Here is a 15,613-nt window from a genome sequence, read left to right on the forward strand (position 1 = left end):
TCTTGTTTCCGGGAGATCCTGTTTTGATGTGACTCCAGGTCTCTTGTTTCCGGGGGACCCTGTTTTGATGTGACTCCAGGTCTCTCGTGTCTGGGGGACTCTGTTTTGATGTGACTCCAGGTCTCTCGTTTCTGGGGGACTCTGTTTTGATGTGACTCCAGGTCTCTCGTGTCTGGGGGACTCTGTTTTGATGTGACTCCAGGTCTCTCGTTTCTGGGGGACTCTGTTTTGATGTGACTCCAGGTCTCTCGTTTCTGGGGGACTCTGTTTTGATGTGTTCAGGTCTCTCGTTTCTGAGGGACCTTGTTTTGATGTGATCAGGTCTCTCGTTTCCGGGGGACCCTGTTTTGATGTGACTCCAGGTCTCTCGTTTCCAGGGGACCCTGTTTTGATGTGACTCCAGGTATCTCGTTTCTGGGGGACTCTGTTTTGATGTGACTCCAGGTCTCTTGTTTCCGGGGGACCCTGTTTTGATGTGACTCCAGGTCTCTCGTTTCTGGGGGACTCTGTTTTGATGTGACTCCAGGTCTCTTGTTTCTGGGGGACCCTGTTTTGATGTGACTCCAGGTCTCTCGTTTCTGGGGGACCCTGTTTTGATGTGATCAGGTCTCTCGTTTCCGGGGGACCCTGTTTTGATGTGACTCCAGGTCTCTCGTTTCTGGGGGACCCTGTTTTGATGTGACTCCAGGTCTCTCGTTTCCAGGGGACCCTGTTTTGATGTGACTCCAGGTCTCTCGTTTCTGGGGGACTCTGTTTTGATGTGACTCCAGGTCTCTTGTTTCTGGGGAACCCTGTTTTGATGTGACTCCAGGTCACTCGTTTCTGGGGGACTCTGTTTTGATGTGACTCCAGGTCTCTTGTTTCCAGGGGACCCTGTTTTGATGTGACTCTAGGTCTCTCGTTTCCGGGGAACCCTGTTTTAATGTGTTCAGGTCTCTTGTTTCCGGGGGACCCTGTTTTGATGCGACTCCAGGTCTCTTGTTTCCAGGGGACCCTGTTTTGATGCGACTCCAGGTCTCTTGTTTCCGGGGGACTCTGTTTTGATGTGACTCCAGGTCTCTTGTTTCCAGAGGACCCTGTTTTGATGTGACTTCAGGTCTCTCGTTTCCGGGGGACCCTGTTTTGATGTGACTCCAGGTCTCTCGTTTCCAGAGGACCCTGTTTTGATGTGTTCAGGTCTCTTGTTTCCGGGGGACCCTTTTTTGATGTGACTCCAGGCCTCTAGTTTCCACGGGACCCTGTTTTGATGTGACTCCAGGTCTCTCGTTTCTGGGGGACCCTGTTTTGATGTGATCAGGTCTCTTGTTTCTGGGGGACCCTGTTTTGATGTGACTCCAGGTCTCTTGTTTCCGGGGGACCCTGTTTTGATGTGACTCCAGGTCTCTTGTTTCCAGGGGACCCTGTTTTGATGCTCCAGGTCTCTCGTTTCCAGGGGACCCTGTTTTGATGTGACTCTAGGTCTCTCGTTTCCAGGGGACCCTGTTTTGATGTGACTCTAGGTCTCTTGTTTCCAGAGGACTCTGTTTTGATGTGACTCCAGGTCTCTCGTTTCCAGGGGACCCTGTTTTGATGTGACTCCAGGTCTCTTGTTTCCAGGGGACCCTGTTTTGATGTGACTCCAGGTCTCTCGTTTCTGGGGGACCCTGTTTTGATGTGACTCCAGGTCTCTTGTTTCCGGGGGACCCTGTTTTGATGTGACTCCAGGTCTCTCGTTTCTGGGGGACCCTGTTTAGATCTGAATCCAGGTCTCTCGTTTCCAGGGGACCCTGTTTTGATGTGACTCCAGGTCTCTCGTTTCTGGGGGACCCTGTTTTGATGTGACTCCAGGTCTCTTGTTTCCGGGGGACCCTGTTTTGATGTGACTCCAGGTCTCTCGTTTCTGGGGGACCCTGTTTAGATCTGAATCCAGGTCTCTCGTTTCCAGGGGACCCTGTTTTGATGTGACTCCAGGTCTCTTGTTTCTGGGGGACTGTTTTGATGTGACTCCAGGTCTCTCGTTTCCGGGGGACCCTGTTTTTATGTGATCAGGTCTCTTGTTTCCGGGGGACCCTGTTTTGATGTGACTCCAGGTCTCTTGTTTCCAGAGGACCCTGTTTTGATGTGACTCCAGGTCTCTCGTTTCTGGGGGACCCTGTTTTGATGTGACTCCAGGTCTCTTGTTTCCGGGGGACCCTGTTTTGATGTGACTCCAGGTCTCTTGTTTCCGGGGGACCCTGTTTTGATGTGACTCCAGGTCTCTCGTTTCCGGGGGACCCTGTTTTGATGTGACTCCAGGTCTCTTGTTTCCGGGGGACCCTGTTTTGATGTGACTCCAGGTCTCTTGTTTCCGGGGGACCCTGTTTTGATGTGACTCCAGGTCTCTTGTTTCCGGGGGACCCTGTTTTGATGTGACTCCAGGTCTCTTGTTTCCAGGGGACCCTGTTTTGATGTGACTCCAGGTCTCTCGTGTCTGGGGGACTGTTTTGATGTGACTCCAGGTCTCTTGTTTCCGGGGGACCCTGTTTTGATGTGACTCCAGGTCTCTCGTTTCTGGGGGACCCTGTTTTGATGTGATCAGGTCTCTCGTTTCCGGGGGACCCTGTTTTGATGTGACTCCAGGTCTCTCGTTTCTGGGGGACCCTGTTTTGATGTGACTCCAGGTCTCTTGTTTCCGGGGGACCCTGTTTTGATGTGACTCCAGGTCTCTTGTTTCTGGGGGACCCTGTTTTGATGTGACTCCAGGTCTCTTGTTTCCGGGGGACCCTGTTTTGATGTGACTCCAGGTCTCTCGTTTCCAGGGGACCCTGTTTTGATGTGACTCCAGGTCTCTCGTTTCCAGAGGACCCTGTTTTGATGTGACTCCAGGTCTCTTGTTTCCAGAGGACCCTGTTTTGATGTGACTCCAGGTCTCTTGTTTCCGGGGGACCCTGTTTTGATGTGACTCCAGGTCTCTCGTTTCCGGGGGACCCTGTTTTGATGTGACTCCAGGTCTCTCGTTTCCGGGGGACCCTGTTTTGATGTGACTCCAGGTCTCTCGTTTCCGGGGGACACTGTTTTGATGTGTTCAGGTCTCTCGTTTCCGGGGGACCCTGTTTTGATGTGACTCCAGGTCTCTCGTTTCCGGGGGACCCTGTTTTGATGTGACTCCAGGTCTCTCGTTTCCGGGGGACCATGTTTTGATGTGATCAGGTCTCTCGTTTCCGGGGGACCCTGTTTTGATGTGACTCCAGGTCTCTTGTTGTGTGTCGGTCCTCACAGGGCCGAATCTGCGCTGCTGTTTGAAAATCCTTCAGCAGACGAACCCTCTGATCCGCCTGCTGGGCCCGGCCGGTGAGTCTGAGCAGGGACCGGGCGGGGACAAGGGACCGGGGCGGGGCTCTGAGGGACCGGGGCGGGGCTCTGAGGGACCAGGGCGGGGCTCTGAGGGGCTGGGGCAGGGCTCTGAGGGACCTGGGTGGGGCTCTGAGGGACCGGGCTGGGCTCTGAGGGACCGGGGCGGGGCTCTGAGGGACCGGGGCAGGGCTCTGAGGAATCGGGGCGGGGCTCTGAGGGACCGGGGCGAGGCTCTGAGGGACCGGGCTGGGCTCTGAGGGACCGGGGCGGGGCTCTGAGGGGCAGGGGCGGGGCTCTGAGGGACCTGGGTGGGGCTCTGAGGGACCGGGGCGGGGCTCTGAGGGACCGGGCTGGGCTCTGAGGGACCGGGGCGGGGCTCTGAGGGACCGGGGCGGGGTTCTGAGGGACCGAGCTGGGCTCTGAGGGGCAGGGGCGGGGCTCTGAGGGACCGGGCTGGGCTCTGAGGGACCGGGGCGGGGCTCTGAGGGACCAGGGCAGGGCTCTGAGGGATCGGGGCGGGGCTCTGAGGGACCGGGGCGAGGCTCTGAGGGACCGGGCGGGGCTCTGAGGGACCGGGCGGGGCTCTGAGGGGCAGGGGCGGGGCTTTGAGGGGGCGGGGCTCTGAGGGACCGGGCTGGGCTCTGAGGGACCGGGGCGGGGCTCTGAGGGACCGGGCGGGGCTCTGAGGGACCGGGGCGGGGCTCTGAGGGACCGGGCTGGGCTCTGAGGGATCGGGCTAGGCTCTGAGGGACTGGGCTTTGAGGGGCGGGGCTCTGAGGAGTGGGGCTCTGAGGGGTGGGACTCCAAGGGGCTGAGAGAAGGTAAAGAGACGGGACTATCATGGTTTGAGGTCAATTCTCTTTTAAAATCAATTCCCAATGGAAGCATTATCGCTGGCCCCTCCCTTTAAAGGAGCGCTGACCATCTTTGAAATCCATTCTCTCACCTCTTATTAGCTTTATTAACAGTATCGCTGGTCCCTCCCTTTAGAGGAGCGCTGACCATCTTTAAAATCCATTCTCTCACCTCTTATTAGCTTTATTAACAGTATCGCTGGTCCCTCCCTTTAAAGGAGCGCTGACCATCTTTAAAATCCATTCTCTCACCTCTTATTAGCTTTATTAACAGTATCGCTGGTCCCTCCCTTTAAAGGAGCGCTGACCATCTTTAAAATCCTTTCTCTCACCTCTTATTAGCTTTAATAACAGCATCGCTGGCCCCTCCCTTTAAAGGAGCGCTGACCATCTTTAAAATCCATTCTCTCACCTCTTATTAGCTTTATTAACAGTATCGCTGGTCCCTTCCTTTAAAGGAGCGCTGACCATCTTTAAAATCCATTCTCTCACCTCTTATTAGCTTTATTAACAGTATCGCTGGTCCCTCCCTTTAAAGGAGCGCTGACCATCTTTAAAATCCATTCTCTCACCTCTTATTAGCTTTATTAACAGTATCGCTGGTCCCTCCCTTTAAAGGAGCGCTGACCATCTTTAAAATCCATTCTCTCACCTCTTATTAGCTTTATTAACAGTATCGCTGGTCCCTCCCTTTAAAGGAGCGCTGACCATCTTTAAAATCCATTCTCTCACCTCTTATTAGCTTTATTAACAGTATCGCTGGTCCCTCCCTTTAAAGGAGCGCTGACCAGCTTTATTTTCATAATTCAACTCTTCAGAAATACAGTGGGGGGGTGGGGGGGGGAACAATTATTAATTTCTTGGTTTATTTTTTTTTATTTTTCTTTTTCAAAGCCAAAAAACCTGCAAACCACAGGCCTGCCATCACCCAAGCCCCAGCTTGTGAACTGACATCCAAATCAATGAACCAGAACAAGCCCCAGGCCCAAGTGAACACCCCATCCCAGAGAGAGAGCTGCGCCTCCAAGCCTAACCCATCCCTCCATGCACAGGCTTCATCGCAAAGGAAGGCAGGAGGACAGAAACGTGTTAAAGGGGGTCTCAGAGTACCCAATTTCCCCCCGCCCCTCCCTCCTCAGCAGCCAATCAAAGAACAGCTGTCGTCTTCCTCAAAATAACCTCCTGAAAAGGTAGTTTCGACCTGTTTAAAAACCCGAGACGGATAATGGCATTTCAAGGAATCTCTGGAGAGGGTCTCCCTGTATCAAAACAAAAAAAACGTTTTTGTGACCAAACTGTGACCTCATTTTTTTAACCCCGTCAGTCCTGGACCTTATCCTTATCTTGGCTCAGTAAAGGAGTGTATTTTTTCAGCTCGACCAAAAAAATAATTCAGGACTGACGGGGTTAATTTTGAGGTGCATTGCGCTCCACGCTCGTAGCAACAAGAGAGAGCTCCCTAGCAACCAGAATTTCGTACTGTCTTTGGTTTTGTCCTGTATACACTGTTTTAAATTTGTTCTGACCACTATTCCAGTGAAAAATATAATATAATTTAATTTAATTTAATTTAATTTAATTTAATAATATCATAAGGTTTGGACAAAATAATAGAAACACCTGCCATAGCACTGTCAATAGCACAGCATGGGACTGATTCACCTGCCATAGCACTGTCAATAGCACAGCATGGGACTGATTCACCTGCTACAGCACTGTCAATAGCACAGCATGGGGCTGATTCACCTGCCATAGCACTGTCAATAGCACAGCATGGGACTGATTCACCTGCCATAGCACTGTCAATAGCACAGCATGGGACTGATTCACCTGCAATAGCACTGTCAATAGCACAGCATGGGACTGATTCACCTGCCGTAGCACTGTCAATAGGGTGTTCGCTATTTACCCAACAGTATGGGCTACATATGGCGGGTGTTCCTAATTTTTTTTGGTCCAGCCCCTCTTTGTGTGCATGCTCTGGTTTTTAAAGTACTAACTCATCTAAGGAAATCTGAAATCTGTTTGTGTGTTTGTATATTGAGAAGCCACCAGGGTATTAAAAAAAAAGCATTTTATTGTAATAATGTGGATTAATAATATCGATAAGTGCACAAAATACATTTTATATTATTACACAGTGAAACTCGGTTGTCAGAAATTAAAATAGTACAAAACGAAACAAAAGCCTTATTATGCATTTCAATGTTATTTTTGTTTTGTTTTGTTAGATAAAAAAAAATTATAATAATAATAATAATAATAACCACATTTAAGTGACCTGTTATTGCATCTTCTAGTTATGAATCATATTGAAATTGTATATGGAAGATTTAGAGTCATTATTAAGACATGAATGCATATTTGTTTATCAAAAATTAAATGGATATATTTATATATATATTTTTCGTATAATTCTGTACAATTCTTTGGGATTTATTTCACCTTAGTGTTTCCGTATCTCTTATTTCAGTTTGGAGTTCCAGTCTCGTTGTCCCTCAGCTCCTAGGCTACAGTGGCCTGAAGGACTATGGGATTTGTAGTTCTGTTCGCATCGCTTGTAGTGCGCTCGACGTCTCAGAAAACTACAAACCCCAAAGTGCTCGTGTCCTGTAGGGTTTACAGCTTTAAAAACTGCAGCTCCCAGAGTGCAACACTGCTCAAGCCGTCTGTGGGATTTTGCATTAAAAGGTTTCAGCAAAACTACAACTGGGATGGCTGCTTTCCAAAATTCACTTGTAGTTTTTTTTTCCTGATAAAACTACAATACCCACAATGCTTTGCGGCGGGTGTCTGTTTTTGGTAACAGCTGATAAATTCAATAGAAATTAATAATAAAACGTCTACTATATATATATATATATATATATATATATATATATATATATATATATATATATATATATATTAATATTATCATAATTCCCTTAGCTGTGCTGTAAACCATAGTAATTGCATATAGATGTGAAAAACTGAAAAGCCTTTATAGTTTTAATAAGGGGTTGTTGACCAACAAAAAACCCTACTGAGAGAAGCCCTCCCCTTTAAGAAACCTCCCTGTATAACAGGGGGGGGTGTCTATGAAGGGGGTGTTTGTTTCACGGCTCTGCGGTGGTTTGATGTTTCACAGCACACTGTGCGCTCCGCGCCACGGCACGTCTTGTTGGCAGTCCTGTTGGTTTAGCTTGTCGGGACACAAGCTTCCTCCTGCCTTTTGAAAACTGCTTGTCAAGACGTGTGAGTCACTCTGTGAGCCCAATAGAACAGAACAGACTAGCAAAGCATAGCATAGCATAGACTATCATAGCATAGACTATCATAGACTAGCATAGCACACACTAGCATAGACTAGCATAGCATAGACTAGCATAGGCTTGACTGTGCTGCTAAAGCTGCAGTATTGGGAGATGAGAAAGGGCTCTTCTTTCTCTCCCCTCTTCCTCGTTTGTAAAGCAGCGGCGCTCTTTTAGTTGTCTTTACTGATGAATTCCAGGCAGATTCTCTCTCTCTCTCGTTTCCCCGCCCCTGCGTTTTCCAAACAGGTCACAGACCTCCAGAACCCGCTGCTGTCTCCCTCTGTCGGGCCGGGCTGTGCCATCTCTCATCACAGAGATTGCTTCAGCGATGTTGAATACCAATTTGAAAGATTTCGTCCTTTTTTTAATTAGCAGCGCAGTCCGGCACGTTTAGAGATGAAGTTAAACACATCATCATAAGTAGTGGGGCAGCAGTGTGGAGTAGTGGTTAGTGCTCTGGACTCTTGACCGGAGGGTCGTGGGTTCAATCCCAGGTGGGGGACACTGCTGCTGTACCCTTGAGCAAGGTACTTTACCTAGATTGCTCCAGTAAAAACCCTAACTGTATAAATGGGGAATTGTATGTAAAAATAATGTGATATCTTGTAACAAATGTAAGTCGCCCTGGATAAGGGTGTCAGCTAAGAAATTAATAATAATAAAGCAGTTGTTGGTTTTGCTGTGTTTCTGTGGTAGAAATGCTGCCTTTTGCTGTGTGGGGAAAACCGTTGATCTAGATCTGTCCCCACTGTCCATTTGTCCTCAGTGTCCCTCTCTAGCGTTCGTCCAACACTATATATATATATATACGCATATAGCAATCTTAAACTTTAATTTCATCCTCTTCTGGGTAAGCAAACGGAGCCCTCTTTGGTGTAGTCTCCAAATCTGCGTCGCTTTCCTCGTCGCTGTCCTCGGGCTCCCCTGTCAAGGGGCCGGGACCCCCATAGTGGCGGGACAGCACGCTGGCCGCCTTTTGAAATCTCTCAGCTTCGATAGCAGGGTCCTTTCCGGTGGGGCCCGCCTCTTCTGGCGTTGCCCTTTTAAGATCCTCCTCCTCCTCAGAGTGGGCGTCGCCGTTTTGCCAAGCCGAGCGTTCCGCTCTTAAAGGGGCGTCCCGGGGTTCCGTCCCTCTTAAAGGGGCCTGGCTGGAAGTCGGGGAGTCGCTTCTGCCTTCCGAGCTCTGGTTGGCCCCGAAAATGTCGCAGGGGCCCCCGAAGAGCCCCATGACCTCGCTCATCAGAGAGGGGCCCAGGTCCAGGGTGAAGGACGTCATGGAGTCGGAGCGCAGCAGGAGGGAGCCCTCCTCTTGATATTCCGGGGTGCAGGAGCGGCGACTGTCTTGGAATTCCGGGTCGGGATAGTCGGAATTCTGGCTGGGCTGTTTTTCCAAGCGAGAGAGGCGCGGTAAGGTACAGAACCCGGATTCTACACCTGCAGAGAAGAGACAAACGCAGGAATGAGTTACACAGACAGGGTGAGAGAGTGATTTAGTTATTATTATTATTATTATTATTATTATTATTATTATTATTATTATTATTATTATTATTATTATTTATTCAGCAGACGCCTTTATCCAAGGCGACTTACAGAGATGAGGGTGTGTGAACTACGCATCAGACTCACTTACAATGACGTCTCACCCGAAGGACGGAGCACAAGGAGGTGAAGCGACTTGCTCAGGGTCACACACGCACGCACGCACACACAGACACACACAGTGTGGCTGAGCTGAGATTTGAACCTCCTGTTATCAAGACCCCTTTCTCTAACCGCTGAACCACACAGCCTCCTAATCCCAGAACAAAAGACGGTTTTGAGCCTTTTTAAAATCTCTACTGGATTTGACAAGCCCAATACTTTAAGAACAGAAGCCATGACAGGGGGGGACACACACACAGTGTGGGAGTGAGGGGACAGAGGGAAGGAGACACGTCTTCACACAGGGAGTGGGGAGGGGGTGGGACGGGTCAGCTGTCGATGTCACTGGGATCCTCTGAGACCCGACTTGTGACACAGTTCTGAGACGGATCAGCTGGGAAGGGGACGAGCTCCGATGGGCTTTCTGTTTGATTTCTTGTGAGGCTCTGGGGCTACATTGCTGTTTTCCCTCCCAGTTGACTTGTTATTACCCAGCATGACGTGCTACTACATTTGTCCACCAGATGGCAGCATAACTAAGAGACAAAACTACAGAGCTTTAAAAAAAAAAAAAAAAAAACTGACAAACTCTGCTGTCTCTGCTTTGACCTTTAATCAATAATACGATCCCCGGGGGGGTTGGGGGGGGCGGGTGCGGTTATTCAAAACTTGCAATCTGGAATAACAGTGGTCCCGATTTTGTAATCCTGTATTTTGTCATCAAAATGATTATCATTTTTCTTGCAGTGACTTCAGATTATAAATTTTGAAAAGCGGGTCGCTGAGGAGTCCCTGACTCCTGTGTGACTCACCTCTGAACCCTACTGCCCTGGATGCTGCGTTTCCATTGGCTGCCACTCCCCGCTGCCCCTGATATTTTATCTGACTCTTGTCAAGCTGCCTTTACCGGGCTGTGAGTCTCTATGAGCTGCCAGGTACTGAACAGCGTTCCCCATCCCAGTTAAATCTTGTGACCAGTGTTGACTTTTTAATTCTTACAGGCAGACAGACAGACAGACAGACACACACACACACAGACAGACAGACAGAGACAGACACGCAGAAAGGCAGACACACACACACACACACACAGACAGACAGACAGACAGACAGAGACAGACAAGCAGAAAGGCAGACACACAGACAGACAGACAGACAGACAGACAGACAGACAGAGACAGACAAGCAGAAAGGCAGACACACACACACACAGACAGACAGACAGGGAGGGAGGGAGGGAGCGAGGGAGGGAGACAGATAGCAAGCGAGGGAGGGAGACAGGGAGTGAGGGAGACTGAGAGGGAGGGAAGGAGGGAGGGAGCGAGGGACAGGGAGAGAGGCAGACACACAGACAGACAGACAGACAGACAGACAGACAGACAGACAGACAGAGACAGACACGCAGAAAGGCAGACACACACACACAGACAGACAGACAGGGAGGGAGGGAGCGAGGGAGGGAGACAGCGAGCGAGGGAGGGAGACGGAGTGAGGGAGACTGAGAGGGAGGGAAGGAGGGAGGGAGCGAGGGAGAGGGAGAGAGAGGGAGGGAGAGAGGGAGAGGGAGACGGAGAGATATAGACAGCGAGGGAGAGGGAGGGAGGGAGAGAGGGAGAGGGTGTGGGAGGGAGCTCTATATATAGATGGCTATCGGCACGCTGATTGTGAATCTTTTCTTTGACCCGTGTTTGTTTTAGTGAAGCGGTTTCCTGCATGTTTTCCCCCGAGTGAGTCACGCTGTGTGGGCAGACAAAGCTGCACAGCCTCCCTCTCCACAGATCATCAGAGCGCTTTGTTGTGGATCTGCTCAATGAAAACCAATTTCCACTGACATCCCACACACTGAGATACACACACTGAGACACTGACATCCCACACACTGAGACACGAACACTGACACACTGACATCCCACACACTGAGACACACACTGACATCCCACACACTGAGACACGAACACTGAGACACGAACACTGACACATTGACATCCCACACACTGAGACACGAACACTGACACACTGACATCCCACAAACTGAGATACAAACACTGAGACACTGACATTCCACACACTGAGATCCCACACACTGAGATACACACACAAACTGACACACACACACTGATACACACACTGAGACACACACACTGACACACTGACATCCCACACACTGAGATACACACACTGACACACACACACTGATACACACACTGAGACACACATATACACACACTGACACACACACACTGAGACACACATATACACACACGACACACACACTGAGACACACACACCCTGAGACACACACACACACACACACACTGACACACACACACGCACACACGCGCAGCTCTATTTACAGATTTTACTGCTTTGCAGTTTTAATCATTTCCAGTAATTGGAAGATAACAAAATAATTCCCTTAATCTTAGAAACACACGCTGCAATGCATTTTCATTTTAAAAACATGCTGGGACTGTTCTCAGCTTCCTTGCCATGCCTTCCAGGAAGCCTGTTGCTGCTTCAGCAGCTCCTCCGCCCAGCAGTGTCTTTAAGTGATGCTGTTAATAAAGCTAATAAGAGGTGAGAGAATGGATTTTAAAGATGGTCAGCGCTCCTTTAAAGGGAGGGACCAGCGATACTGTTAATAAAGCTAATAAGAGGTGAGAGAATGGATTTTAAAGATGGTCAGCGCTCCTTTAAAGGGAGGGGCCAGCGATACTGTTAATAAAGCTAATAAGAGGTGAGAGAATGGATTTTAAAGATGGTCAGCGCTCCTTTAAAGGGAGGGACCAGCGATACTGTTAATAAAGCTAATAAGAGGTGAGAGAATGGATTTTAAAGATGGTCAGCGCTCCTTTAAAGGGAGGGGCCAGCGATACTGTTAATAAAGCTAATAAGAGGTGAGTGAATAGATTTTAAAGATGGTCAGCGCTCCTTTAAAGGGAGGGACCAGCGATACTGTTAATAAAGCTAATAAGAGGTGAGAGAATGGATTTTAAAGATGGTCAGCGCTCCTTTAAAGGGAGGGACCAGCGATACTGTTAATAAAGCTAAAAAGAGGTGAGAGAATGGATTTTAAAGATGGTCAGCGCTCCTTTAAAGGGAGGGGCCAGCGATGCTGTTAATAAAGCTAATAAGAGGTGAGAGAATGGATTTTAAAGATGGTCAGCGCTCCTTTAAAGGGAGGGACCAGCGATACTGTTAATAAAGCTAATAAGAGGTGAGAGAATGGATTTTAAAGATGGTCAGCGCTCCTTTAAAGGGAGGGGCCAGCGATACTGTTAATAAAGCTAAAAAGAGGTGAGAGAATGGATTTTAAAGATGGTCAGCGCTCCTGTAAAGGGAGGGACCAGCGATACTGTTAATAAAGCAAATAAGAGGTGAGAGAATGGATTTTAAAGATGGCCAGCGCTCCTTTAAAGGGAGGGGCGAGCGATACTGTTAATAAAGCTAATAAGAGGTGAGAGAATGGATTTTAAAGATGGTCAGCGCTCCTTTAAAGGGAGGGGCCAGCGATACTGTTAATAAAGCTAATAAGAGGTGAGAGAATGGATTTTAAAGATGGTCAGCGCTCCTTTAAAGGTAGGGACCAGCGATACTGTTAATAAAGCTAATAAGAGGTGAGAGAATGGATTTTAAAGATGGTCAGCGCTCCTTTAAAGGGAGGGACCAGCGATACTGTTAATAAAGCTAATAAGAGGTGAGAGAATGGATTTTAAAGATGGCCAGCGCTCCTTTAAAGGGAGGGGCCAGCGATACTGTTAATAAAGCTAATAAGAGGTGAGAGAATGGATTTTAAAGATGGTCAGCGCTCCTTTAAAGGGAGGGGCCAGCGATACTGTTAATAAAGCTAATAAGAGGTGAGAGAATGGATTTTAAAGATGGTCAGCGCTCCTTTAAAGGTAGGGACCAGCGATACTGTTAATAAAGCTAATAAGAGGTGAGAGAATGGATTTTAAAGATGGTCAGTGCTCCTTTAAAGGGAGGGGCCAGCGATACTGTTAATAAAGATAATAAGAGAATGGACAGATAGATGGAGGGATGTGTGACGGCGTGCTCACCGTAGGAGTGGCTGGCGTCCTGCGGGCTGGCCGGGGTGCTCTGGAACAGCGCCCTCCGCAGGCTGCCGTTGGGAGTGCAGGCTCCGGCTCCAGCGAGCTGAGGCAGGGAGACGGCGTTCTTGATGATGGGGGAGACGGGCGGAGGGGAGGGGGAGAGCTCTCTGGAGCCCCCCCTGGCCCGAGAGCCGAAGTTGGGCTTCCTGACCTGCCGGAACGTCCTGGAGAAGAAGCCCCCGGATTTGGGGTCGGGTTCGGGCTCCGACCCGCCGTGGTTGCTGAGGAAGGAGGTGTCCCCGAAAACGTCGCCCCCGCGGCCGACGTGCATGGTGTGTCGGAAGTCTCCCAGCGGAGGGCTGATCATATCCACTGTGAGCTCGCTCTTGTAACGCCGTTTGCTGTGTGAGTTCGACACCCAGCTCTTCAGAGCTGGCAGCTTCCCCAAGCTCATACTGAGGCTGCCTTTATCTAACCAGCTCCTCAAACCCCACTGCCTTCCACACTGCAGCCCAGCGCTTTCTTTATCTAACCACTGAGCTCCTCAAACCCCACTGCCTTCCACACTGCAGCCCAGCGCTTTCTTTATCTAACCAGCTCCTCAAACCCCACTGCCTTCCACACTGCAGCCCAGCGCTTTCTTTATCTAACCACTGAGCTCCTCAAACCCCACTGCCTTCCACACTGCAGCCCAGCGCTTTCTTTATCTAACCACTGAGCTCCTCAAACCCCACTGCCTTCCACACTGCAGCCCAGCGCTTTCTTTATCTAACCACTGAGCTCCTCAAACCCCACTGCCTTCCACACTGCAGCCCAGCGCTTTCTTTATCTAACCACTGAGCTCCTCAAACCCCACTGCCTTCCACACTGCAGCCCAGCGCTTTCTTTATCTAACCACTGAGCTCCTCAAACCCCACTGCCTTCCACACTGCAGCCCAGCGCTTTCTTTATCTAACCACTGAGCTCCTCAAACCCCACTGCCTTCCACACTGCAGCCCAGCGCTTTCTTTATCTAACCACTGAGCTCCTCAAACCCCACTGCCTTCCACACTGCAGCCCAGCGCTTTCTTTATCTAACCACTGAGCTCCTCAAACCCCACTGCCTTCCACACTGCAGCCCAGCGCTTTCTTTATCTAACCACTGAGCTCCTCAAACCCCACTGCCTTCCACACTGCAGCCCAGCGCTTTCTTTATCTAACCACTGAGCTCCTCAAACCCCACTGCCTTCCACACAGCAGCCCAGCGCTTTCTTTATCTACCACTGAGCTCCACAAACGGTTATATATTTTTAGAATTTACTGTGAATCTATTTCAAACACTGCAACTGAAATTCTTTTAAAACTTAGCTGTTAACTGCAAACGCATCTGTTTGTAAAATCGCATGACAGAAACAGACATTAGCACAGAAATCAGCTGTCTGTGTCAAACTGTTTAAATATACAGTCTAGCGCTGTGAATACAAAAAGAAAACGATGCCCTGTTAATTTTGAATTCAAGAATATAATAATCAAACAGGTTAACAGATCAAACGAAGCGCTATTTAGAACTGATTCAGAAGTCTCCTAAAGTCCTTGTTTTTTTCATTTTGGAAATTCAAACTGTCTTAAAAAAATGTGTTTTTTGAAAAAGTGGCTTTACAGAGTTAGAGAAAGTAAGTGGTAAAAATAATGGTATATATATATATATATATATTTTTTTTTTTTTTTTTCAAATTTTTTTCCAAGTGTCTTTTATATAAAGTTTGACCAAAAGAAGTTTAAAAAAAAAAAAAAAAAAAACTGTCTTAAAATTTCCTTTATCCTCCTCGGGATCCAGAATGAAAATAAAAAAAAAAATAGAAAATAAAGTCAAGTTTCTACAAAAATTATATATATAAAAAAAATTATAAAAAATGACCTTATTTCAGGTTCCAGAATTACAAAAAGACCTTAAAAAAATAATAGCAATAATAATAAATATATATTCTATTTGTAATCCAAGAGTGAATTCCTCAGCAAGGTATTGACTGTTCTTCTAAGAAACGGTTTTAAAATTAAAATCCTTTTCCGTTTGCCTCGTCTCTCATAACGTGGCACGGGATACTGCCCTGAAACCCCCCTCTCTCTCCCCCCTCCTCTCTCTCTGTCTCTCTCTCCCCTTCTCTCTCTCTGTCTCTCCCCCCTCTCTCTCTCTCTGTCTCTCTCCCCCCTCTCTCTCTGTCTCTCTCTCTCTCCCCCCCTCTCTCTCTCTCTCTCTCTCTCCCCCCCTCTCTCTCTGTCTCTCTCTCTCTCCCCCCCTCTCTCTCTCTCTTTCTCTCTCCCCCCCTCTCTCTCTCTCTCTGTCTCTCCCCCTCTCTCTGTCTCTCCCCCTCTCTCTCTCTCCCCCTCTCTCTCTCTCTCTCTCTCTCTCTGTCTCTCCCCCTCTCTCTCTCTCTCTCTCTCTCTCTGTCTTTCTCTGGCCCCCTTCCTTCGCAGG

The 15,613-nt window shown here is 48.7% G+C and overlaps 2 protein-coding genes across 3 annotated transcripts in view; one reads left to right on the plus strand and one right to left on the minus strand.

The window, feature by feature from the left end:
- The window catches only part of LOC117432707 (SH3 domain-binding protein 1), a 24,002-nt gene extending 16,826 nt beyond the window's left edge, over positions 1–7,176 (plus strand). The window contains exons 17-18 of one of the 2 annotated variants that reach the window (XM_059016122.1): positions 3,238–3,309; positions 5,061–7,176. In XM_059016122.1, the coding sequence (XP_058872105.1) occupies positions 3,238–3,309; positions 5,061–5,344 (356 nt within the window). In that variant the 3' untranslated portion in view covers positions 5,345–7,176. The remainder of the gene's footprint in view (positions 1–3,237; positions 3,310–5,060) is intronic. The other variant, XM_059016123.1, reaches the window with a different exon arrangement.
- Positions 7,075–15,258, minus strand: LOC117969938 (cdc42 effector protein 1-like). Its single transcript, XM_034917887.2, has 2 exons — positions 13,165–15,258; positions 7,075–8,896 (listed from the first exon to the last, which is right to left on the minus strand). Exons 1-2 carry the CDS (start codon positions 13,610–13,612, stop codon positions 8,286–8,288), a joined length of 1,059 nt encoding a protein of 352 aa, XP_034773778.2. The 5' UTR covers positions 13,613–15,258; the 3' UTR covers positions 7,075–8,285.
- Between the last annotated feature and the right edge of the window lie 355 nt (positions 15,259–15,613).

The sequence above is a fragment of the Acipenser ruthenus genome, chromosome 52 (assembly GCF_902713425.1).
Source record: "Acipenser ruthenus chromosome 52, fAciRut3.2 maternal haplotype, whole genome shotgun sequence".
NCBI lineage: Eukaryota > Metazoa > Chordata > Actinopteri > Acipenseriformes > Acipenseridae > Acipenser > Acipenser ruthenus.